Source organism: Melopsittacus undulatus, chromosome 1 (genome assembly GCF_012275295.1).
Source record: "Melopsittacus undulatus isolate bMelUnd1 chromosome 1, bMelUnd1.mat.Z, whole genome shotgun sequence".
NCBI lineage: Eukaryota > Metazoa > Chordata > Aves > Psittaciformes > Psittaculidae > Melopsittacus > Melopsittacus undulatus.
The window spans coordinates 147,764,440-147,779,029 of record NC_047527.1 but is presented as its reverse complement, the minus strand read 5'-3'; the positions used below and the strand labels follow the sequence as shown (position 1 = coordinate 147,779,029).

The 14,590-nt window shown below is 37.4% G+C and overlaps 1 protein-coding gene across 1 annotated transcript in view; it reads right to left on the bottom strand.

Annotated features, from left to right (window-relative positions):
• The window catches only part of CNTNAP2 (contactin associated protein 2), a 1,129,462-nt gene that overhangs the window by 509,633 nt on the left and 605,239 nt on the right, over window positions 1-14,590 (bottom strand). The window contains exon 9 of the mRNA XM_034062602.1: window positions 4,817-4,966. Coding sequence (XP_033918493.1) covers window positions 4,817-4,966 — 150 coding nt within the window. The remainder of the gene's footprint in view (window positions 1-4,816; window positions 4,967-14,590) is intronic.

The window sequence follows — 14,590 nt, the reverse complement described above, 5'->3', positions numbered from 1 at the left end:
TGGTTGGGGCCTGTTCATTTGTCATGTAACACTTAACAACTCTACTTTGGTTCTTCTTAACACATTTGAAGTTGAGCTACAAAAGAAAAACCCAAACAATCCCATACCCCCTTTCCATCTGATAATACTTTTGATTATGATGGTCTGAGTGCTTTTGAAATCCTAGTGACACCATCTTGGAAGTCTGACCATGACTGTTAACAGCTGTTAATCACCCAAGTATAACAATGGATAATTTGATTCAAAATATAGGCATGCCACCCAAAGGATTTGATTACAGATGGCAGGTTTTAAGAAGAGAAGATTCATGTTGAGAAGAGCCCAGCACATGTGAAGCAGAGGAATATATATTTTTCCTTTTCACTTGACTTCCCTTCTTCTTCTACCGCTTCTAATTCTATGGTATTTTAGACTAACACAACTTCGAGAAACACATTAATTCTACCCCAAGAACAAGGCTCCAGATAGGGTGTGCTTTGTACAGGCATACAGAACAGAAGGACTTTCTATATGCCATAGACTGGTATCCATCCAAAGGAAACTTACTGCACAGTCTATTCATCTTTGCTTGTCAGAAAAAGCAGCACACAGTGGACTGAGATGCATGCTGCATATCTTTGTTCTCAATGAAGATTTATCACTCATACTAAAAGCAAATCCTTAAGCCAGTGAAAAGGAGATGGAAAGTAATACAATTAAAAAAAAAGCAGTAAAATAGAAACAAGTAAAAATGATGTCTCTAATCAAATATTTCCTCTGGGCACTAGGCAACTATTAGGTGGTTTGGTGGAAGGTTAAGACACCTCGCAACAGCCGTTTATCTCCAACAGTGCAAATGAGGTTAATGGAGTCATTTTCACTCTGTGATTCACTTTCTCTGCAGAAGCAGAAGGTTTTTTGTTTTATGCAGATAATTGGAAACAACAAAGAAACATCATTCTCTAGAGCTTAGTAGAAAGAAGTGAACTTCCTTTTCCAAAAAAAACCCCAAATTCAATACAAGAAAGAGAAGGAAAATAAAACCACTGGGGAGAGAAGAATAGTTATACTGAAGGGTTATAGGCAATTAGCAGCCACCCTCCCACATACACCACCAGCACACACTCACAGAATCTACAGAAATGCCTCATCTTAACAGAGCTTCCCCTAACTCTTATGCTTTAATAAAAAAACACCGCTGTCTGTCCCTTGGGAGATTCTTAGTAGTAAGAAACAGCACAGGAGAGGCACACAAAGAATTTAAAATAACAAACCAGAAAAAACAAACCAAACCAAAAAAACCCAAAGACTAAATTATTGAACATGATTTATTCTCTAAGAAATAATTAAAAAATATACTCTTGCAATTCACTTACAGTTTTTCAAATCTAGACCATTAGTTCTATAGGTAGAAGTCACAAAACATTCCAATTTCCACATCTCCTCTACCCAAATATTGTTGTACATGTAAAAATCTGAGTTTCGCGGTCAATTCAGTTTGGCGGACAAGCATTTCTATCCAATAGGAACACGTTTTGAGGGAAACAGAGTAGCTATCAGGTCTGGCTTCTCTAACAGGCCAGCTTTCTCAGAATAGTAGCTGGAGGCTGCTGCTAGACAGGGATGTTGAAGAGCCAAGCCCAGTACATCACTCAGAATCCAAATGAGCTATTTCTATGCTAATGCCTTCAGTGTCTCCCCACTGTTCAACTGCCTACTGTACACACTTGCATGTACAAGGGGAAGGACCAGTCTGACTCCCAGGCTGCTCCCTGCCTGAGCCAACATTCCTAATGCCAGGAAAAAATGCACAACCATCCCATTTCCCTGCATTCCCCCTGTTATTTCTGTACTTATACTGGACTGAAACATAATCAAGTTCTAATCAAAATGCTGTGAGTACAATTAAGGACTTTTTCAGGCATTACTGCAAACCTATCCATATAGAAGATTAATATTTGTGATTTGTCTGGACTGCTTAATTATTACATTTGCCATAGTACTGCTCTCTTTGCCCACTCAAACCATTCCCAATTTTGATAGATTTGCTATTTTATTATAAACCTAATTATTATGGGATACTATCAGTGAGACAAAGTTATGACAACAATATACAAAAATGATCATTACCCTCAAAAATAGACACAGTCTCAGGAATTCACGCTTGATATGTGGTACTTCTCTTACTGTAAAAGCTGTAGCTATTTTTACAGAAGAGGGTCTATCTTGTGTCTGCCTTACTCCTTTGAGGCAGTACCCACTTTATTTTAACTACTCTTCTCTTTAAAATCTCCAATACATTTTTGAATATGTATTATACTGCAGTGCAAAGAGTAACCTTTAAATCTTTTCTTCACCAGAGACAACACCACTGCCTATAGTATATATTTACTATAATGACACCACCAGACCAGAATACAAAGACACAGACTTATTGCGAAATCAGGGAAAGGGACAGCTTGGAGAGCAAAACATTTGCATACATGTGGTATCTGTTACAAGGACGAAATAGAAAACTCTAAACCAGAAGAGTTTTCAGAGCCTTCTAGAAATGCTGTACCATCTTTCTGAACACAAAGTCAATGGACTTAGCTTTCCCAGTACTTTTAAAATAAAGAAATATAGTACTGGGAAGGGTTGTATATCATATTTTTAAAACTGATAATTTAACTTCTGCATGTGATATATATGTTCAGATTTTAATAATGTAAAGGTTTAATAGTCAATACACCTGTAACTCTTGTATTCAGATCTCTAGCAAAGAAATCTACTGGATTCCTTTACACATTGAAAAATTATCACTAAAGAATGATAATCCTGCTAGCCATCTTGCAGTGTACAAAAAAAAACATACTACCTTCTGAATTCAAGAGACAGTTTTCTCTTTCCTAACCAATTATGCATATTTGTAGGCTAAAAGTATTTAACATTTTCTCATTTTATCATTTCTGAAGAAACTAATGAAAACTTCTTTGACAATTAACAAGTGGTGCAAACGTTTGAAGTTCCCCACTATTTCCACTTCTACATCCTCTTCTTGCAAGTATTATTTTTTAACAGCTATAACTTTGAGGGCTCATAAGGACAAATAATAAAGAACATGTAAATGTAGAGGGAATACAACAAAAAACCCCTTTGCTTCATAAGATGCAAATAATGAATATAAAGATTAGGTTTCTAATATGGACCAAAAAGCCTGACTTTAAGTTGCAGCTAATCTGTAATTAACAGATACATATAGCAAAATAATTAACAAATGTATATATAGCAATATTCATGTGGGAGCTTACTAAAATAAATGGGTTCCTCAGATCAAAGTCAGAAATAAAGCTTCTTCAGATTAACAGCTTAAGACATTTAAAATTAAAAAGTGCAGTGTTGCAAATGCACACTTCTTATTTTGAAATAAAAGTGGACTTGAAGGTTAGGACACTAATATTTCTGATCCACCTCTAGAAGACCTTTCTGATTACAAAAAGATAATATGGAAAACAAAAAAACCTACTATAGCTTATACAACAGGGCTGTGTATTAGGGAGAACAGATGTTGGAATGACACTTCAGGGACTTCATCATTGACTTTCATATCCCACTAGAACAATACCCACATACACACTTTTTTAATGGAAGGATGATGAATTATAAAGTACAGGTACAAAATTACAAGTAAGGCAGATTTCAGAATCCTACTGAAAAGACAACAAATCAACACAGATTTTGACTAAAAGGGTAAAAAAACTCTCTGGAAAAACTAGGCAATCTATCCCTCAACAAGCAGAGTCAGAGGTAAAAGACATTTCAGCAGAAATCAATCAATCTCTCTCCAGAAATACAATAATAGTCTGGGGATTTAACTTATTAAAATTAACAGAATTTAACACTGGTGCATTGCATATGGCATTTCTTTTCATTTTCTCCTACGTGTGCTTAATAACTTAATTTAATGAGAATGCTTCAGACAGTTCTGACAAATTGAAGGTACGTTTGACAATAATTTTCAGCCTTTATCATGGCTATGCTAGAACTCTTATTTGAGGCAAAATGTTTAAAAAAAAAAACAAAAAACAACCTATTCAGGTTATTAGCTGAATTAAGGATATAGAAAAAGACACATTTTGCAGCAACAAGAAGTTTGCCTCTTGTGACAGGTCAACTTTAATTTGGTAATAATGAAATGAGAGTAACCTTGTAAGGATATTTTTTCCTTTCTTCTTAAGGTACTTTATATGCCACCAACTTTTCTATCACTTTTCTATCAACTTTTCTATCTAGTATCACATTTATATTTTATTTTGATTAGACATGTAACTTTATAGTTTGGGTGAAAGAAAAAAAAAAAGATCAGTTTGAAACACTGATAAATTCTAATTTCAAAATTTATGTTCTCTGCCTGAAGCTTTCATGTGCAACCTCACAAATGTGGGATGCTTCAAAAGTACAACTTGCAATGTTTTTGATCTTAGCATTTGAGCTTGCTGAGAATTCTGCTTGAACAAAGACTTCAGATCACTGTTGAATCAGATGTTCTTGAAAAATAAAACCCAGCTAGTGGTATATGAAAAGTAACATGTTTGAGTTTAAAAACCCTCAAACAACCTTCTCCTATAGGATAGTAACATGAGAAATAATTCTGACATGCTAAATAGGCTTTCTAATACAGAACTTTAAACATTTAAAAAAATCCAAGAGTTTTGATGGCCTAACATAGAAATACAAGAAGAATATGCTACCATTTGCATTAAGATCTACATGAATGAATAACATCCTGAGCCGCATTTTACCTATTATATAGAAGAAATAGCATTTTAAGCAGATATTTGTTGATATTTTTTTTTACCTCCAAAGAAGTATTTCTCTCCAGTCTTAACTTGTAGAGGGCTGTTTGTTCGAACAGCTGAAGCTTCATCGCCATCAATAGTGAGGACAGCAAAATTTTCCTTAGCTAGGAATCGGACTTCATGCCACTGCCCATCATTGAGACCAGAGCCTAAGAAAACAAAAGTCATTGGAACATTTTACTTATTTCAGTATACATTATGTCTCTGTCCTAGGGTCATTATATCAATTTTAATGAAGGCTACTGCAGAAAGGAAATAACTTTAATGTCATAAAAAATCATTGCTGTTGAAGTCATTATTATGCAAAAAATAACATTGTAACATAAATACAAGTTTTGGAGCTACCAAAGGGTCCATAGTACCAGGTATAACAGATGTTATCACTCACCTTTCCCATCAAAAGGCCATATTCTACATTTTACTAATAAAGAGTATCTCTCATTTCTATGATCAAGTTCAGAAAGAAAAGATATTAATTTAATTAACTATGAGTTACAAGCCAAAGGGGCACATTATGCTTCTGATTGCTGCCTTTATCAAAAGCTAAATATTTCCAAGACAAGGGAAAGAAAAATAGGAGGGGAAAGGTTCACATTCACAGCAAATCCTGTATTGGGATGTGGTGCTAGTGACAGAAGATGAAGACATTATCACAGAGGCACTGAAAAAACAGCAAATGTCTGCCAAAACCTGCAATCTTAAGGGAGCACCACCCTCCCAATACTGACAGCAGTGAAGCAGATGGATCTGATCATTCATTCAGATCATTACATAAAAGACAGAATTATATACTCCTTATATTGTCTCCAGCAGCAGCTGGCAGGAAGCCAGTTTGTTCTGCAAGTTAAACTGGCATTGAAGAGCTGTGAGTACAAAGTTTGTTCTGGCCATTACTGTGCAGGCAGTTATGTTGGGTTAGCAAGTAAATAGCAAACACTCTAGTAAAACCACATCACTCATACAAGTGATGTTTTTCTTCAATAGACAAAAGTGCTAAAATGCCATTTGCCAAAATAAACCACAACACAATGCAATATATTGTTCCTAAAAATTAAATGTGATGCAAATTATCAGCAGAAGCGTAACGGAAGATAAACTTCAAAAATATTGGAAAGAATATGATCTTCTATGAACAAGGAATAACAGTCATGGCAAACAGATAAACTCGATTACTATATTTTCCCACTGCTTCCATGTGTTCAACATACAAGATCTAGTCCTCAAATAACATGGAGTGCTATACCTTAGAACATTCATTAGTGTGAATAAAAGCCTCTTGAAAAATGTGTCAGTAAGAAATGTTTCTACCAAAGCTTGTTCCATCTAGTGTAAGAATAGATGAAAGACCTAACACACTAAATATGAGAAAAGCTTTCTGTTTGCAAGTCTTTTTCTTGTTTTCATTACATTCCACATACAAAGAAGAAACAGAAAACCACACAATTACTATCCAGATAAAATTTATTTCAACTGATAATAAACTTGGGAAAGAGGATATGCCTTTTTACAGAATTCCAAAATTGTTGCAACACATTACTACAACTTAAGTTTACCAGAACACACTTAAACCCAAATTTTCCAGCTGGTTCCAGCATCATTTCTTCTCTTTTGCCCTTATGTCCTCTGCAGTGCTGCTGCCAGAGGAAAAATGCTCATGGCTTTGTATTATTTGTGGTGTCTTTTATACAGACTTCATCGCTAAATGTTAAGATATGCAGGGAAAGTGCCTGTGACATTAACTCTCACCAGGTGAACTAAGTACACCCAAAACAACAAACAGCATCAACCTTTAATACAAACAGAGATTTTTCCATTTTCTTTATATTTTCCTTAAAAATACACGATGCTTTCCTTAAAAGTGACAGAATGTTCTAAACTTGACAGAATGGAAACAAAAATAGGCAGGAAAATAGTTTTGAAGAAAAGGCACATCTGGTTTAGGAAGTCACGGGAAAAGATCTCACCTCTCACACGGATGAAACTGACTTTGTTCATTGGGTGTAAGCACCTGTGTGCTGCTGGCAGTGTTCTGTACAGTGACCTTTATTTATGGAAAATGTACCCCACCTCCTTGAAACACCACAGGTTGGTTTGGCCTCCTCTGCAGGCCTTCCAGGGCTCCCAGACCGGCCTCTGGGCAGGAGCCGGAACAAAACCTCACACAGGTGCGGTGGGAAAGGGAGGAGTGGGTCAGACACATCTCTCGTGCTCGTCAGCCTCTGCAGAGGCAGAAATACTCATGAATTAAGCGCTGAGGGTCTTCAGTTTGGCTGAAACAGGGACTTGTACCGGCTTTTGTGCCCTGGTGCTGCCCGGGGCCGGCGGGGTCTCGCTGAGGTGAGGCGAGCCCAGTCCGGTTCCAGCCGGTTCCAGCGGCCCCACGGCGGGGCACAACGCGGCCCCTCAGCCGCGGGCGGGCGCCTCGTGCACAGCGGCCTCGGCTGAGGAAGCGCGGGCAGCGCTGAGGGGCCGAGGGTGAGGAGCGGCCGGGCCAGCCCCGAGGGCAGAGCGGCAGGAGGGGCTCCCCCCGACCCCCGCTGCGGTTCCACCGAGATTCCCCCCGGAGGGAGCGGGTGGAGAGCTCCTGAGGGAGCTGCGGCCTGCGCGGAGCCCGCGATAGAGCCACGGGAGCAGCAGAGAGAAGCCAGTGTTCCGGCCACAGTCCCGCATCCCCACAGGGCTGCTCCGGAATAGGAGCTATGGTAGTGAGGAACTGAAGCTGAGCTTGGGAGAGGAAAGGTTTTAATGTCTGTCTTTATTTCTACTACCTAAATCTACTTTAATTGTCAAAAAGTAGAAGTAGTCTAAACAATTAAAATACGTTTTTAAAAAAAGGAAGAAAGCCATCATTTCTGTCACACCCAGTTTGTGAGTTCAAGTCCCTGGCACACCTTTTTACTGGGGGAGAGATTTGTCCATTTCAGCATGGACTTGTGAACATCTTGGAAAGTCCCAAAACATTCCTTCCTTAAAGCACAGGTGATGTGATCTGCTGAAATACCAGGTGCAAATGGTACGCAGTATGCTAGCCTAAGAAGTGCACAGGTACTTCTATCTGTGGTATGCTCTCCCAGTGAGCAGTAAAAACACCCCAAGCTCACCAGCACCATACTGAAAGAAATGAATGTTGTTGTGAGTCAAGGAAAGAAGCAGGTGGAGGGAAGGTGGATCTGCTGAGCAGACCAGATAGGAATGGGAACATGAAGAGAGCTGTAGCAACAACTAATGCCGTGAATTCCTTCTGTGTGCACAGCATTTAGCAAAATATACTAAGGGGGGTTGCTGCTCTCTGTAAGTTTCTTGCTAGAAGCATGACAGTATAGAGGCAGTATTGTCAACCCTCCTTTCTTAACATGTTAAGGCTCTATTCCAGGGACTTAAATTGGAATATATAGTATATTCTCCCATAGGTGCTAAGTGTACAGGTGCATGAGCTATTTTAATTGTAGTATTACATACCTCATGTATATTTCTACTTGGGCTTAAAAAAAAGTCAAGCTTAATTGAGATCTTCTATAAACCAAGACTCAAGAGTAGAATAAGGCTCTATTAAAAGAATTTTCAGCTGGAAAGTTTAGAATGGCAAACATCCTAAATGCACAGCAATGATTTCTCACTCCAGTCTGAGCTCTCTCATCTGAGCTGATACATATATTTATTTGCATTCTTATTTTTTTCTTATTGTAACTTCCTGGTATACAAGTTGAGAAAAAAATAACAACCCAGCCACATACTGCTGCCACCATAAATTCCCTGCCGAGTTCTGAAAAGGCTGGTTTCATATGCAAATTAAATATGTTAATGAAATGCATTCTCTCTATCTAGGATTTGTGTTTAAATGACATTATTTTAGAAGTAGGACTCTTGAGGTAGGCACTTTGATTGAACAAGAAGAAACAGATGCTTTGCTTATTATAGACATAGAAGAAGGACTAGATTAATGAATACCAAAAGAGTACAAGAGTTTAATGTATAATGAACAACTTAGATAACAGCTGGTTGAGTTACGCCTTCAAAAAAACAACCATAGTAGCAAACCTGTCAAATTCTTCTACAGTTGATCTTGTGCAATCAAATATTCCTATACAGGTACTGACCCATGCAGGGGGTACTAACGAGTGCTAGATTATACAGTCGGCTGATGCACACAGACAAAGTTTGTCTGAAGTCAACAGCATCACATCTGCTACATCAGAACAGAATGTCATCATAATTCTGATTTACAGGGATATTATTGTATCTGCACTCCATGAAACACTGAAGCCATGTAAGGCTATGCGGCTACAGATTGGTCATTAGTTCCTACTGTTGTAATAAACATTTTATAATGTAATTTCTTGTAATTTTTTTTAGAAGATGAAACCCTTAATATTCAGGATGGGGAGACTCCAGAACAGAACAGGAAGAGGGAACAAGCCTGAGAGATGCTGGAAGCAAGGAGGCTTTACTGGGTATTCAGCAATGAGTGTGTGGATTCCTTGTAATCCAGGAAACCACAAATCCAGTCAAAATTTCTGTGCCGATGGCAAGACCCATCCTGTCTGAGGGTGAATGCAGAGAGGGAGATGTTGGTTTATCACTGCTTTCACTGTAGCCTGCCAGCCCCATGTTTCATCTAAGGATGGTGGTATAGTTGCTATTCCTGCCTAACCCCTTGCTAATTCAGTACAACTTTGCACCAGTATTTCTATGATAAAACAAGCCAACTGTATGTTGTTTGAAACATTCAGCTGTGTTCAAATATACAGCAATATATGCCATTAATATTCAAATGGAAAAAGAAAAAGTAATCACCAGGATGTAATTAAAAGAGCTGTGCTTTTCTGTGTTTAGCTAATTATATTTTTAAACTGAAAAGACAAAATCACAGCTCTTCCTATGCTAATATTTTACAAAGTTTATGCAATACGTTATAATCTGTTTTAGGATTTATGATTCAGAAAAGTCCTTCTCATTTTTAGTTTTAACGATTTTTTCTGCTATCCAGATGAACAGTAAGCTAAGACTGCAGCAAATGCAGCCCTTGAAAGGATTTTAATGATGGAAAACCCTGTTCTCCAGTAAAACCAAAACTGTTAGGAAAAATTTCATCCTCAAATTTAAGCTTAGGAGTTGGAAACATGCCAAAATTTTGCCCACTGGTGGTACTTTATTTATTTATACTGAGTTTTTTTCTGCAAGTTAATGCCAGAAGAAAGAGATGAACATTTAGCTTTATATACATCTCTAGCCTTGTATATATAGGATGTATTAAAAAAAAAGCCCAAACACACAAGAAAAAACTAAACCCCCCAAAACCTAGGTAATTTTCCTCTTTCTGTAGTTAATACTATTGTGCAGTAAACTGAAAATGCAGTAAACTGAAAATACAGCAAATACATACAGCTACAATCCTGCAGACTCTAGAACATTTAAACCTGTTCTTGTAAAAGGCTTGACTACTGGTGATTTCAATGAAATGGACCATAAACCTGCCAAATAATAGTCAAACTCACAATGATTACCCCCCCCCCCTTTTTTTTTTTCTACTGAAAATTACTAAAACCAGATGAAAGACTGTGCTGGAATGACAGAAAAAATGTTTTACAAATTCTATGCTTAGGAGTCTTGTAGTATCTCATGCAACTGCTGAAACAATTTTAGCTTTTTAGCACAGGCTTTTACCTTTCCTCTCACTGCTCTTCTTCTCAGTGTCTTTATACTCAGGGGGGAAAAAAGTATTATTATTGTGCCTTAAATATGAAAATACATACACCTGGAAACTGGAAACTATATGTGTTCAGCATGCTGAAAGGATGCTGTTGTTAATGAACAAGTACACCATTTTCACTACCCTCTTCCTCTATTGCAGTCCACATCAAGTCAGAAAATGTTGCCTCCAGTAATGCAACCTGGTACACCCTGGAATTGCAGTGGGTTTTGTACATGCTCAGTGGTAATAATCTCCATGAATGGCTCCAGGATTAATCTTGTTTAAGAAATAAACCATGGCTGCACATCAATTATTTAGCACAACTGTTCCTAACTTCCTCAAAACTCTTTCCAAATCAGCATCTAGCTTTACCTGATCTTTAACTGCCAACACTTAAAAGTATGATAAAGCTCTGTCCCATATCCAGATAATGTATCATCTTTTAGACCTCAAAACAGCTACTTGCATCTAAGAGTACATAGAACATAGTCAACTTACTTTCCTTACTGAAAACCACAATCATGCTAATGCAAAATCTGATCTATTCTTAGATTTGAAATAATCACAACCATCATTACTGAAACTGGTAATTTAACTACTCTTTCTCCTATATACTTTCTTACATTTTTCATATAAGAAAACTTTAGATTTTTCCTAGAAAAAGATTTATATTTTTTTCTTCTTTTTGTCTTGTAAAAATAAACTATCTTAGAAACAGCATTATACTCATCAAGCTGTAATTTCATTTTATAGTTTTTACAGTCACCTGCCAGGTACCATTCTGGACCAAATTATGATTATTTTTATATACTCAGCATCTTAGTATTTTGATTTATTACTTTTCATCTTATGAAACATAAAGGTACTTGTTTTATGACTACTATTCTGTCACATTTATTCATATTAGATATATTTCATTAGCTTTTGGGGGGGCTTTCTGAAGTTAAAGCGTTTCTGTATGACAGTTATTTATACTATTTACTGTCTATTTATTATTTAGATGGCTAAATTTTAAAAATAGAACAGGTAACCTGCTTTACTTAGTCTTATCTTTGGACTTACCAAGTTCAGGTACTTACAAAACCATGACAGAGTACTTACAAAACCAAGGCATCCATTCTTTGCATATAAATGCTGGATAAATAATATGTAAAAATGACTAGGTATTCCAGATGGGGGACGAAAGGAAATCTAACTTTTCATTTCATAACACTGACATGTTCCTTGAGAAGAAGCATAGACCAATTTTTCTTTCCCTACATTTTTTTCACAGATGCCCAACTGAACACTTTCGCTTTGTCTTAAACAGAATATTTAACGACAAGCAAAACAGAACTTGTTGTGGAGGGTTATATTGGTAAGAAAAAGCCGGTACAAAAAGAAGAAAAAACCTCGGTGGGACTATTGGCATTTTCTGACCAACAGCAAAAATCAAATGTAACTTTGTTCTGATATTGAAATGCCTGAGACAATCTTCCTAGCTATGGCTCCGAACCATCAAGAATACTTAAAAACATGCTTTAGTAGGAGATCACTCAAGGGTATAAAAGCTGTGCACATCTTTTAGCATTTGGACAAACTGGGACCTAAATATGTCTCAGACATCCATTTTCTAGCAGTCATCAATGCATGACTGAGAGCTTGAAGCATATGACGGGGGAAGAAGTGACTGAAGCTGTTTCACCGTACTTGTGGTACACTAAAATAGCTTTATGTTGTTTATTTGGCAATACTTTTAAATCAGCACCTGTAATGCTTTCATTGTGTTCTTGTGTAGAAGCTATACAAAGCTCTAAGCACAAAATTTGCTGAAAGGAAATTTACATAGCAGCCCTTTTCATATCTTAATCCTGTTATACAAAAAAATCCTTTTTATCATTTTATCTTCATTGTACATATGCATCACATAATAAATAGAAACATTACATTTTTTTCTTCCAAACACAATATAGCACTTTTTACAAGGCACTGGCTGCCTTACAAGGACCCCTGCCTCTGTCACAAAGGCATGAACAAAACCAAACCCACCACTCCCCCCCAGAAAAAAACCACTAAATGTGGACATAATCTAGCAAATATGCTGACCAAGCAGTGGGTGTTTCTTCATGATCTATTTTTCACTGAACATAAACCATATTAAATCATTTACTCTTTATACCTGGAATATTCTACTTCCAGAACCAAACAGTCCTGCATCTGAAGACTGTGGTTAAGATCCTCACTAGTGACACCTTGAGGCTGGACTTAAATTTGCTTTATACCAGTTCTGCAGCCACAGGCAAAAGCAGTGAACTCCCCACAGTAGAAGACAGTTTTGTGCATGAACCAGACACAAATAAAGCTGGAGATAGAGGTTTACACGTAAACTACATGTAGCTTTTAGTTTTAGTTGGTATCGATCTCAACACGTGAGGACTGTATTTCCTTAGGTGAAACTACATCCAAAGAATCTCCAGTCTCAAGTGTGCAAATGACATTGCATGAATTTTCACAGCTCAGCATAAACTGTTCTCTGCAGATCCACTCTTACCTTAATACATTGCTCACTACTGCAGACACAGGCAGATCTAAAATGCTGAAAGCATTTGCTGTGGACATTGGGATCTTGATCTGAAAAACAGCCTGATCTTTTCTATCAAAAGCCTTAAGGAAAAACTGATAAACCTCCACACTGCCATAGCACTCTGTGGGGTATTAGATCTCCTGCAAGTGAGATGTTCAAGTGGCATCGCCCTGCCCCAGAAGAATAATTTTGCCCCAGTCTTTGCATGTATTTGCTGGTACTGATTAATTCTGCATTAGTGGTAAGTAGGTGTATGTTTTCAAAACCAGAAAGCCATCAGAAAAAATATATAAATTTCTTAGTGAACCAGAGTAAAGTCTTAATATAATTATCCATACAAATTATTCACTTAATTTATTAACTAAAAATATTTTAATACATTATATGTTCTTTGTTAATGATACAGTGGCCAGGTATATATAAAGTATCATCTGTCTCAAAGGAGGAACTACAGTAAAAGTACCTGGACCTTAAACAGTGGTTTTCTAAGAAAACCTTAAAAACGTAATTAAGACTACAGGACTTCTTTGCATTTTACTGAATATTGCCTTTTACAGACTGCTCTTTGACAACACATTATAGCTTGAAGTCAAGAAAGCATGTACTCTGACTCCACCCATGAACTATGATCCTAGGTTTTAAAAGCATATTTCATGCATTCATTTAGGAAGAAGTACCTAATGAAAGCAGCCTTTCATCATAAAAGAAGTTCTAAGAAGAAACGTGAAAATTACTCTAGCCCCTGTTTCTGTCAGTTCAATATGACAAAATTTTCTCTTATCTGCACCTTTCACTATGGGTGGTCAAAGAGGAATAGTGTAAAGTGACTAAACCTAATGCCTTTGAAAAGGTATCAAACTAGCTATTCTTCAAATATACATTGCCTTATTTTGCTGCTTCTTACCCTGAATTTCAGTGAAGTTCCCCACATTCCTAGAAAATGAGGAATGACTCCAGCCCACACCTGATGAAAGAGGAAAGGCTGTTCTTTCAAATACAGCCGCACTGCGGTGGATTGTTCAGCACAGCAGTGGGATCAGAAGTAAGCACTGCTTCAGTGCTGGGTGCTAGAAGCACTGCCTTTGAACTACAGACTGAATCCACTACATGTAACAGAGGAGGCCCAGGGACAGAACAGTCCTGTCAATACAACTGGTAGGACACTGTGAAAGCCAGCACGGAAGAAACAGAAACAGATCACTGATGTGTACCTCACATATGCACCATATCTTTTCCTGCTAGTTAGTAACACATGAATTAAGGGATCTGAACTTGCGATATTATCAATACCACTTTAAAACCATGTGCCTCAAAAATATTTTCTAAAGATCCATACATACATGTCTTTGTCCTTAAACTATGGGAGTTCATCTGGGGTTAAAGCCACTGGAGAGGTAACCACCGCAGTGTTCTAAGTAAAATGCCACTGCTGAAGGCCTGAGCCTATGGACAACCATACCAGCTGAGGATTTAGGCCAGCATGTGGAAAAAGTCTGAGTTTTCAAGGAACTGGCTTAT